Raw genomic sequence first — 12,582 nt, forward strand, 5'->3', positions numbered from 1 at the left:
ATTAAAGTTGATTCTAGACGGAATACAATTAATTTTAATTTTGGTGGAAATGGCACTTATGTAATCCATTGATTTAAAAAAAAAACATTAGATGTTCCTCTTTTTTTCATTACAGCTCACTCATTTTATGTAAAAATGACTTTTAACAGTACTTATTTTCAAGCTTATTTTAAGCACTATAAAATCCTTTCTCATTAGCATGCATAAAATTTATTCACTTTCCGTTAGATGGCATTGAATACATCGATTAAATTTCACACAAAATAAAAAATGGCTTTGATCTTCAAAATCTCTCTTAATGTTGCACCTAGAACACTCTCTAAAAAACCAGTTTGTTCATTTTTTTACCAGCTACAATCTTGTTCAATATTATTGTTAAAATGCATATTTTTGGAGATATTTGCAAAAAACTGTTGAAAATCGTGAGAAAATTCCGAATTTTCAATTGCCAATAACTTGAAAAGTGTTGGGTTTTTGAAAAAACTTTATACAACATTTTTTGCTTAAAATTAGGTCTTCTATCGATATCTGAGGCTATTGTGAAAAAAAATTCCACCACCGAAAAGGGGTGGCAACCACCCCCCAGGGTGAAAACGGAGTTCGGGTCAATATTACGTTTGAAGTTAAGGGTAGGATAAGCCTAATTCCAAAATTTCATGTAAATCGGTTCATAGTAAAAATGTCTGCGCTAAAAAGCTACAATGACTGCACTATAACGAAAAAGTATCGTTTTTGTCGATTTTTGGTGGAAGATTTTGGTATTTTGAAGTATAGACCGGGCAATATCGGTGCCCCCGCTATCGAAATTATTCCGATTCGATTTTTTTGCACAAACTTACTCAAAAAGAGGTCCTTATAACATATCCACAGGGTGCCGGGCGGTGCCGTGGTCGAAAAATTGTTTAAACAATTTTTTTTAAACAAATTCACAAAAATAATTTTTTCATTTCGAATAATTTTTTTTATACAATTTGGGCCATTCTGAGCAAAATAGATCTCTTGTCATTTTTCTCTAAAATTGGCTGTTGTCGAGTTATATGCGATTAACAATTTGAAAATTTTGCGATTTTAAGGCCGACAGCCGAAGTGTGACGTCACGACATACTGTTATTATCAGTTGATAAGCCAGGATTTGCCTAATCTCAAGCCTTTTTAATTCCTATAAAGTTGAAATTTTGCTTCCTCTGCTGCTTTTTCTGCTTAAGTATAGTGTTTTTAAGATAATAGCACCATAATTCGGTCTTAAATTTCTATGAAATATACAGTGCTAGTCAAAAGTCCGTACCCCCCTCGTATCTTTTGAACGGTTATACCTATAATAGTGAAATTTGGAGGAAGGAAATAAACGGACGTAAGCTTCTTAACTAGTTATGACAGGTGACGTAATAGTGACAGATGACGTTACAGAGCCACTGTGACCGATAATTTTAAATAGGACCTTATGGTAAGTGATACCTCGTTTGAAAGGTATTTAGAATACCTATTCAGTCATACTAATTTTTTTGAGTTTAGGTTGATTTTGATTTTGGTGAATAAATTAAATAAATATAATATTGTAGTTTCGAATTTAATTAATAAAAATTCAAATGTCCGCCTATGAATTTTTTGGCAAAAAAGTTGACGTTTTTTCATTCTCTAGTAGTTTTTACGTCAACGTCAACCTGTTTGACAAGTAATCATAGGCGGAATTTTGAATTTTTATTAATTAAATGCGAAACTACAATCTTATATTTATTTCATTTGTTCATCAAAATTAGCTTAAACTCAAACAAAATTAGTATGACTGAATAGGTATTTTCAATACCTTTCAAACGAGGTATCACTTGCCATAAGGTCCCATTTAAAATTATCGGTCACAGTGGCTCTGTAACGTCATCTGTCACTATTACGTCACCTGTCATGACTAGTTAAGAAGCTTACGTCCGTTTATTTTCTTCCTCCAAATTTCACTATTATAGGTATAACCGTTCAAAAGATACGAGGGGGGTACGGACTTTTGACTAGCACTGTAGTTTTTTTAGTGCTATTCACCAAGCAAAGGTTAGCAACTTTTGTGAACCATTGTATTTTGTATAATTAAAATGGTAATGTGCTTTACCGTGAAATAGGGATGTAGATTCTTTGTGTTTCCAAAGGATCTGGTTGAAAAGAAGAGGTGGATTTCATTACTAAGGTAAAAAAATATAGTGAAGAAAAAGAATTGAATTCATTGCTCATGGGGGGCGGCTTACAAAGTATGCCACCATGAGAAGCATTGTCGACATGTCATACCAGTCATACCCCCTCCATGTCAACCCTCCCAGCAGATAGGCAACACAATGTACTATCGAACAAGCGAGACGTGGCGCGTGACCTTGTCGCATTGTGCATTTATCGCTGTGTATTTTCGGGCAAAGTCAACCGCCAGGACTCGTTTGTCAGATAGTACATTAATGTAAATATGGTATCTCAGTCCCCTCTGTACGTTATCACAAAGTAGTAAGTAACAATATATAAAAATTATAAAAATGCCACAAGAAAATAGCTTCAGAACAACATTAAGTAGTAAGTAACGTTAAGTATTGGTTGCAATTTTTTAAGGAAGTACAGAAATGGAAGTAAGAAAGTGTTGTGACACTATATATATTTTGCAAAGTAGAATAGGGAAATTGGTGAATTTCTATTACCGCTTATAATTTAAGGAAACAAGGAGTTTTTTATCATTTTTCGTAAACATGTGGAAGACGACCATGGACGTCGTGCCACATTTCATATGCATCTGTAGATAATAATGTGATATTAATTTTTTGTCATCGATTTTTTGTCACAACTCGTTATTTTAAAAATATCGTCTATAAACGTTGTGTCACATATATCAATGAATATTAGACGTCTATAGACGTTCTGTCAGTCAACGTGTTGAACTGTTCTTAGTACTGCATTGCAAAAAATTAGTGAAGGAGGTAACTATCATAGAACAAAATAAGAGAGGTAAACACAATACTAAACCGCACAAGATCCTTCTGTACCTTTGCAACTTCTCTAAATGCAAGAGAACTAATAAAGACTAAGCAAGTAGTTACCTTTCATGTAAAGCTATTCTCCATAATTCTAAAGCACCTATCATATCACGTTTCTTATCCACACAAGTTGCACCTAACAGTTCTATAGCGTCGATACGTTCTTTTCTAGATACTAGATCAGGAATCTTAATTAAATATTCTACTATATGATTATGTCCCGTCACTGCGGCGGCCATCAATGGTGTCATTCCTAAAAGAAAAAAAAATGGTTACATTTGGCAAAAGAATACCAAAAAGTTTAGAAGCGACGTCAGATGTTGCTTTGCATATAAGTACTTTCTCACGGATGACTAACAAAAAGGCATACTGAGGGTGCAATCCAAATTTGAAATCTGGCCTTGGTTTCTGATATTACAAAGTCGGAGGAGAAAATTGGGAGCAAAATATGTTACACTTTCAGTCATTTCAACGTAAAAAAGAAGCAAAAGACCAATAAAAAGTGCCATTAGGTTGCCACATAATAGGTACATGCAATGAAAGGGATACTGCTGCAGTTCTCAATAGAAAATAGCCCCTACATAATAAATACCTTCTTCAAAAAACTCCCGGTTGAAAATTGACATAGTTATGTCCAGACGGTATCACAAATAATGAAATCAATTACATGCTCTATCTCTCTTTATCTTCAATGACATTACAGCCAAAATCGAGTAATGGCCTCCTCCAAATGATGTCTTCAACTTTGCCGGCCCAGCGCCAATATTTTCCAATATCATCCTCTAATTCAACTGTGTGTTGAATCTAGCTCTTGCCTGTATTAGCTTCTTTGTATTTTGATTATTTATATCAAGTCCGGTTTCTTTTGCCTCTCTTTTTTATTATATATTTGCCGTCTCTTTCATTCTGCGAGACATAATGCTGATTCAGTATTGGAACGATGCAGTAATGAGAGATGCGGTATTGGAAGACGTCAGTGAGTTGGGAATCAGAGATTGGAAGAACACAGCTAAGAACAGAAAACGATAGAAATTATCTGTTAAAGCTTTACATACATACATATTCAATTGTGTTATCACATATTCAAGACACATACTTTAATCTCCTCCGTCTCCGTACTTTAATTCTTTGACTATTGAGAAGTTCTCAATGAGCTCATTTTGTATTAACAGTTGCTGTTAAGGAGCCCATTGTTGCTTTTACTATTAGAGTAGGATGCATTTTTGAGGGACGTTAAAGCTATGCAATATATGATATAACTTGTGTCTATTAATTGAATGAGAAAGAAATATTTCAAGACGTGACTATGTTAAATAAGTTTTTAGTAGGTTGTGACTATTGAGATGTGAGAAAGTACACTATAGTACACTATAGAGAAAGTACATATAGAAGTACAGTACACTATAGACTTAATAGAATGTGTGACCATGATGAACACGTATACAGTGATGCTCCGTATCCGCGGTATCGTATCTTAAAACGACACCTTAAGCCTTAAACGTTTAAAACACTATTTTCTATACATTGTTTCATATACAATAATATTTGACTTACCATAAGAATCTACGTCCATTTTCGCCCCGTGTTCAAGTAACAATTTTAAAATTTCCAGACTTCCGGATTCAGCGCAATCGTGCAACGCCGTATTTCCCTTAACACTTTTCCTATTAACACTGGCATTTAGACTAAGTAAATATTTGGCTATGTTGATATGGCCCTTATAACAGGCGATCATCAAGCAGGTGTGACCATGCCTAAACACAAAAAAAAGAAAAGTAAGTGGTTGAAATACAATTTTTATGAGTGGAATATATCGCTCATCCGGAAGAAAAGTGACACAACTCAAAAAATGTATAATTCCAGTTGTTATCTTGTTAAATTGACTCCAAAAATCCTATACTTTTACCAGAAAAAGTGTCACATATATGTTTACTTCCAACTTCGTAAGATAGCGGTAGTATCATTATTCATTTGGAGGTAAAATTAATATTTTTATTGACAACAATGACTCTTTTGAAGTTATGCTCTGACGTTCGACGTAAACCTATCGTTATTTATCACGAAAACCGTTGTATTTTAAGTATCCTAGGTATTTCTCGTTAATGTTTCAAAAAGTGACCAATATCTTAAAAGAAAAGTGACATAACTCAAAATGTTGATCTTTTTTTTTGTTAAAATACCATATTTTTCTTGGTTTTGTTTCTTACACAATTAGAAACATTCACTCATACCTAAATATGTGAGCATATCATGCTCCGTTTTTAATTTATAAATTTTAGCAGTTACCGTTTAAAATTTACAGTTAAATTAAGCTGACCTAAAAATCCATTTTTGTTTCTCCTGAAAAAGGTTGTTTTTTGAGTTGTGACACTTGTCTTCCGGACGAGCGATATAGCAAACAGTTTGTAGAGTATGCATATAATTTTTCTTTGTGCAAATTCGGAAATATGTAATACTAATTACCACAATGTCTTACTCATAATGAAGATAACTCATTCGCACAAATAATATTCTTAAATTGTACTCCAAACCGCAACCTTATAGTCCTGGATCCCGCGTACCAAAAAAAAAGTTTATTAATAGTAAGCTGAAAATTTATTAATAGCTTAACGGTGTCTAGTCGGATAAACTTTGTACGGGAACAATGAAACAGGGGAAGTTTTAATTGTGGAACAGGTTACAGATTTCGAACGTCAGACTACGAAAACGTCCCCTGTATTTTCAATTGATTTGTTACCCTTTATCTTATTGCTATCTATTAGTATAACGGATCTAAGGATAAATCAATTTTTTTTTATTTCAAACTATTTTAAAAATGTGACTAATGCAATGATATTTTAAAGTACGGTAATAAATCGATATCTACAAATTGATGGTGGGTCAGTGGCATTAGACGGCAGATCGTGAGTTCCCTAGTTCGAACACGGCTGTTGCGTATCTTTTTTTAATTTTTTTAATAAATAATTAAAAGTTGATATACTTAAAATCCATATTTTATAAGTTAATTATTATAATATATAAATATTATATATACCATTTTAAACAACCGTGGTATTATAACAAGTACTTTTTATACTAGTGTAATTTTTGGAATTATAATTAATACACCTACTAAAAATTCATATTTTGTTCTTTTGAAACATCTTGTGTCCTGTATATAACGAAACCGTGTTATTATAAAAAGTACTTTTTTATTATAGTGTAATTTTTGGAATTTTAAGCATTTTATATCGTCAAAAATTATTTTATATTCTCTCCTATAAATAATAAAAACGTTTTATTATAAAAAAATTATTTTTTTATAAAAGTGTAATTATTACCTATTAGCTACTTCTATGTCGGCTCCGTGCTGAACAAGGTACAGGACGATGTCCATGTGGCCGTCGAAGCAAGCAGCCCTAAGGGGGGTGGAGTTGGTACGTGTGGTGGTGTTGACTTTGGCCCCGTACCTAATTAGCAATACTACGATATCGAGATGCCCAGCTGCCGCCGCGCACCATAGCGGCGGCGCGCCCTCTATGGTTTCGCCGTCGAACATTACTGAAAAACAAAAACAGATTTATAAAGATGTAAAATTTAAATTATCAATACAAAGGTATATACAGACTGTTTAGTTTTCAATTAGATATACGCACTATAAGCGGCAACACTGCTTCCCCGCTGCCCACCTAATGCACCAGATTCGCGCCGATTCATTCAGTCATTCGTCATTCTACAGTGCCAATGCAACTCATTCTCATAAGCAATGTTGCCGATTTGAGCACTTCATTTATTAAAATCCATAAGGAAAAATTTTCCTGTAGCTGGCTGTATACCATTAATTACAAAAATTGAAGAAAAAGATCTTCTGTGTAAAAGGTTTGTTAGTTTGAAAATCCCAATAAAGGGCTACGTTCAAATACAGAACGTTTTCGCTCTAAAGAGAGCATCATCAGTGTTCTAAGCCTAAAATAAGTACAACCATAATTAGTGAAGACAAGAGTAAAAATTTTTTTAAAGGATGAGCAAGATAAAAAATTAGGTTATACTTACAAGCTCTACATGCTAAGCCACCAAAAATACATGGGTTAAAACCCTTAAAATGCCGACCAAAGGTCTTACATTGGCACATTATTTATTAAACCCTGGCGATGGGTGAAATTTAAAGGGTATACCACCATATGACTATACCACAAGCATGTGGGTGGTTGAGTTGATTTCTCTGTCTTCACAAAGAGAAAGGTAAAAGCCAACTGATTACAGGTGATAGGTGTGAAAGCGTTTCTGACTAATGACAGTAGAGACAGAAAGTGTAACATGAAGTTGTGTGAACTGATATGTAGTTTGGTACACTAGCCAAAAATTTATAAAATTTTATTTGTGGTAAAATTCAATAATAACAACCAACATCGTGTGCTAGGATCGTGTGTGTTCTTGTCAGCTTAATGTGGAATACTTGTAGTCCTAGCACACGATGATGGTTGTTATTATTGAATTTTACCACAAATAAATTTTATAAATTTTTGGCTAGTGTACCAAACTACATATTAGTTCACACAACTTCATGTTACACTGTCTGTCTCTACTGTCATTAGTCAGAAACGCTTTCACACCTGTCACCTGTAATCAGTTGGCTTTCACCTTTCTCTTTGTGAAGACAGAGAAATCAACTCAACCACCCACATGCTTGTGGTATAGTCATATGGTGCCTTGAGGTATACCCTTTAAATTTCACCCATCGCCAGGGTTTAATAAATAATATGTAAGACCAATGTAAGACCTTTGGTCGGCATTTTAAGGGTTTTAACCCATGTATTTTTGGTAGCTTAGCATGTAGAGCTTGTAAGTATAACCTAATTTTTTTATCTTGGTCATCCTTTAAAAAAATTTTTACTCTTGTCTTCACTAATTCTAGAGTGCTATGTATTAAGAGTATAAGTCAAAAATGAAAATTTTTTATTAGGACTTTTTAAAGTCTTTTTACCACTGATGAAATAACTATTACAACTATATATCAAAATGGTGACGAAGTATGATTGATAAATTAGTAATTAACTATTTTACTTTCTACTTTGGTAATACCTTATTAATTATATAATTCAAAATATAGAAGAATCCCGAAAAATCAATTTTATGACTTATACTCTTAGTACATAGCACGTTAGAATTATGGTTGTACTTATTTTAGGCTGAGAACACTGATGATGCTCTCTTTAGAGCGAAAACGTTCTGTATTTTAATGTAGCCCTTTATTGGGGTTTTCAAACTAATATACCTTTTACACAGAAGATCTTTTTCTTCAATTTTCATTTATTGGGGTATATCTAATCAAACACTAAACAGTCTGTATGTCATAGGGAAAGAAAAATTATGAGTGCTTTGTTTATATAAAAAACGAATACTTTAGTCAAACAAATAAAAAGGGAACACTGGGAGAGCTTCTCAAAACAGATGGAACACGACTTCTACGGAACACAAAAGTAATTATGGAGAATGATCAGAGGACAAAAAAAAGAGAAAAAGAGATGCGAACTAATAAAAACGGGACACATAAGGAAACATGGATAGACTACTTTCGATTTCTATTTGCTAAAGTTGACAATAATGAACCAACAACATCTAAAGTGACGACAAACGAAGAAGTAATCATTGAAGACGCAGAGGTAAAGGAAGCCATTAAGGAAATTAAAAAATAGAAAATCACCAGAAGAGGACAGAATATTGAATGAACTTCTAAAGTACAGAGGATAAGATCTGACAAAACAACTATTAAAACTAATCCAAAAAATAATAGAACAAAAACAGAATAACACAAGAATGGAGATGAAGCATCGTATCAAGCTCTTCAAAAAGGGAGATAAATCGTAACCGGAGAATTACAGCGGAATTAAATGATTAAACACAACATTAAAATTAATAATAAACCATCTTTTAAAGATGGAGTTACTGTTACTACAAATAAAATGGTATCTTTGGATGGTGAAATGATTGTGAAAAGCAATAGTTATAAGTACCTAGGATCGGTATTAGTATTACAGAGTAATGGATAAATATATGGAGGTGCATGCAGTAGAATTAGGGCTGGATGGATGAAGTGGAAAGAAGCGAGTGGTGTGTTGTGTGACAGAAAAATTCCAATGAAGCTGAAGGGAAAATTCTATAAAACAGCCATAAGACCGGCTATGATGTACGGAACTGAATGTTGGGCAGTGAAAAAGAAAGAGGAACAACGAATGCATGTGGCGGAAATGAGAATGCTTAGATGGATGAGTGGAGTGACAAAGAAGGATAAAATTAGAAATGAGTATATTAGGGGAAGTCTAGGTGAGGCACCAATTGATGCCAAAATGAGACAGCATATGTTGAGATGGTTTGGTCATGTTCAACGTCGAGACGTTAATCACCCAATACGAAGAATAGCTGAAGTGCAGATTCCTGGAAGGAGTAGGAGAGGAAGACCAAAGAAGACCTGGGGGGAGATGATAAGGCAGGACATGTTGGTAAAGGGGATTAACATTGATATGACCCAAGATAGAATTGTGTGGAGAAATGCAATTAGGGAAGCCGATCCCGCATAGGGATAAGGCAAAGAGAGAATGATGATGATTAAAATTAACAACCAACACTATATTTAAAAAGTGACAGATTCAAGTCTATTCGTGAATCCTTACGAAGGCATTTGACAAGGTCAAATTAAAGGACGTTATCCATTTATTGTACGCAAGAGAGGTACCTCTAGGAAACCTCTAGAAAACCCAATTGAAGCTGGCAATGGAACAAGACAGGGGATACCCTGAGTCCTCTATTGTTCAACCTGATCATAGATGAAATAATAAAAAAAGTAAGAACTAAAAAAGGATACCAAATGGGAAAAACAATTTAAAATAATCTGCTATGGAGACGATGCAATACTAATCTCTCAAAGTGAAGATGATTTACAACGTATGCTGCACCAATTTAATATAGCCACCAGAAAATTTAACATGTTAATTTCCCCAAAAAAGTCAAAATTAATAGTTATGCAGCAAATCTACTAAGATGGAAATTAGAGCTGGAAGGTCAGATAATAGAACAATTGATGGAGTTTAAATATCTAGGCATCACACTATCTATGTAGCTACGGAAATCTCTAAACAGAAATGGAAGATAAAGTGAATAAAGCAAATAGAGCCGCAGGTTGCCTAAATGAAACAATATGAAGAAATAAAAATATCGGAAAAGAAATGAAAGACAGAATTAACAAAACAGTCATTAGAAGAATAATGACATACGCGGCAGAAACACGTTCTGATACAGAGAGGACAAAAAGAATGCTAGAAACAGCAGAGATGAAAACCCTTCGAAAAATCGATGATAAGACACTATTGGACAGAGCTAGAAGGGCAGATATACGAAGGAGATGCAAGGTGGACAACATTTAACTGGGTAAAAAAACAGAAGAGTAAAATGGAATGACCACATAAGTCGAATGACAATAAATAGATTAGTAAGGAAGGCGAGAGACGGTCCATCAGTGCGAAGACCACGAAAACGATTAAATGACAACTTCTGGAGGCACATTGAAAACAGACAGTCATGCCTACACAAAAAGAAGAAGTGATTATATAGGTACAGTGGAACCTCGATAACTCGGATTAATCGGGACCGCGGCCGATCCGGGTTATCGAAAATCCGGGTTAGCCGGAGAGCATGGTAAAAATTAATAAAATACGGTATACTTATAGATAAAATCCGTTATAATTAAAATAACATGAAATATATGCAGAGTACACATCTACCTATAGTTGTATAAATAGAGTATAAGTATATAGTATTTTTACTACAAAAGCGATATTACGTAGGTCAAAATTTTTGACGTAAGAGAACTGTCAAAACATTAGAATGTGACTTTTCATTATTGCCATGTATATTATAAACATGGCAATAATGAAAAGTCACATTCTAATGTTTTGACAGTTTACTTACGTCAAAAATTTTGACCTACGTAATATCGCTTTTGTAGTAAAACTAGTATAGACAGTATAGTAGAGTATTGTTAATTTCTAGGTCAGTAAAAAAATTCAGTCAGTTTTGGTTGTGTCAATTTCGTCTGCCATCGGAACAATGTTATGTTATTTTAGAACAGTGACTCTTTCATTGTTTAAAAGACCATTGTTTAAAAGATAATTTTTTAAAAGACAGTTGGAAATAAATAAAGGAATAGCAGGTGCCTGTTGTTTGCGATAGCCCGAGATAATGAACATCGCTCTGCCGCCGCCGCCGTGTGCCATGAGTCATTTTTACTATCGTATAGTTCAAATTACACAAATACCCATTATCTCTCAAATATTATATTATGGTCGAAGCGAAGTTTTATCAATGAAACTTGATATTTTTAAGACATTCCAGAAGAGGGTACAGATATAATGTTTTAACATAATACATACATTTTTATTGTTGAAATGTTTGTCTGATGAAAATCGGTCCGGGTTAGCCGGACTTCCGGATTATCGGGGGCCGACTTATCGAGGTTCCACTCTATCTGGAAGATCAATGTATCCGAAAATTACGATTTAACATAATACACTCTTACCTGACCCAGGCTGTTCTATATCGGCATGACATTTTTCTATAAGGTACTCAGCAACGTCATAGTGTCCATTCCGGCAAGCTATAACCAAGGGGGTGGCCCCTGAAGTCTTCGCCGCCACTAGCATGGACACCTCGTCTTTGCCTTTGTTACAGTGTAGGTAGATCTGGAATAAATAATGAACTATTAGAAATTATAATAAAGCTTGTTACATAAATAAATATGACAAGATAGTGAGGTCCTCAGAGTTCCAGAGCAAACTATAGTCGCGCTCCGCGTTCCTGCAACTGCTCCGCATAGTCCACATAGTGGATACGTTAGCGCTCTCGGGCCGTGCAACAGTGAGCGCTCCGCCTCTGTGCTCCATTCGGTGGCGGTTTATATGTCGAGGAGCGCATGCCGTATCGATTGGAGCAGTTGCAGGGAGCGCGGAGCGCAAGTATAGTGGATACTTGCCTTTATGCAGCTCTATACTCAGTTCTAAAGCCGGTTTGCTATGGACTGTCCAAGTTGCTCACATTTTTTCTATATATGAGTATATACACATACATACTATTATGTATCACTTTATCAATCAAAGACAGAGTCAAAATTTTAATTTTTTAATTACGCGGGCACATGAATTTGATACACTCTGTATATTGATTTGTAACTATTTAGTAGAAGGTAGCTTTAACGCAATGGGTTTATCCTTAATTGAGTTTTTCCCTGAAGACTTAAAGACATTTGTAAATAAAGTGAAGTGAAAATACAATTTATTTCGGATTATAATTTAAAAAGATTGTTTGTTACGGGAAGGTAACATCCACAAGTAGCTGTAATTATTAGTTTTTAGAAAAATAAAGGTAGAGAGATTTGGAATTTTAAGGCTTTTTGTTTAAGCACAAGAATATTTGTATAATTTCCGAAAAGTGATTAGTTTGAGTAGAAGTATTGTTTGAAAGAATGCCTGGGTTTTTCGAATGAAAAAGAGGAAGGTGGAAAGAGAAATGTTTCTGATTGGCTTGGCAATTTGGAATGGGGAAAGAGAGGTTG

General features: G+C 34.3%; 1 protein-coding gene across 6 annotated transcripts in view; it reads right to left on the minus strand.

The window, feature by feature from the left end:
- LOC126880629 (protein fem-1 homolog CG6966) overlaps positions 1 to 12,582 on the minus strand; it is a 379,485-nt gene that overhangs the window by 37,093 nt on the left and 329,810 nt on the right. For all 6 annotated transcript variants that reach the window (XR_007696658.1, XM_050644646.1, XM_050644645.1 and 3 more), the window contains 4 exons: positions 11,551 to 11,713; positions 6,320 to 6,539; positions 4,554 to 4,753; positions 3,063 to 3,252 (listed from right to left, as the gene is read on the minus strand). Coding sequence is in view for 5 of the 6 variants with exons in the window: in XM_050644646.1 (XP_050500603.1) it covers positions 3,063 to 3,252; positions 4,554 to 4,753; positions 6,320 to 6,539; positions 11,551 to 11,713 (773 nt within the window). In the remaining variant the exon portion in view is untranslated. The remainder of the gene's footprint in view (positions 1 to 3,062; positions 3,253 to 4,553; positions 4,754 to 6,319; positions 6,540 to 11,550; positions 11,714 to 12,582) is intronic.

Source organism: Diabrotica virgifera, chromosome 2 (assembly GCF_917563875.1).
Source record: "Diabrotica virgifera virgifera chromosome 2, PGI_DIABVI_V3a".
Classification (NCBI taxonomy): Eukaryota; Metazoa; Arthropoda; class Insecta; order Coleoptera; family Chrysomelidae; genus Diabrotica; species Diabrotica virgifera.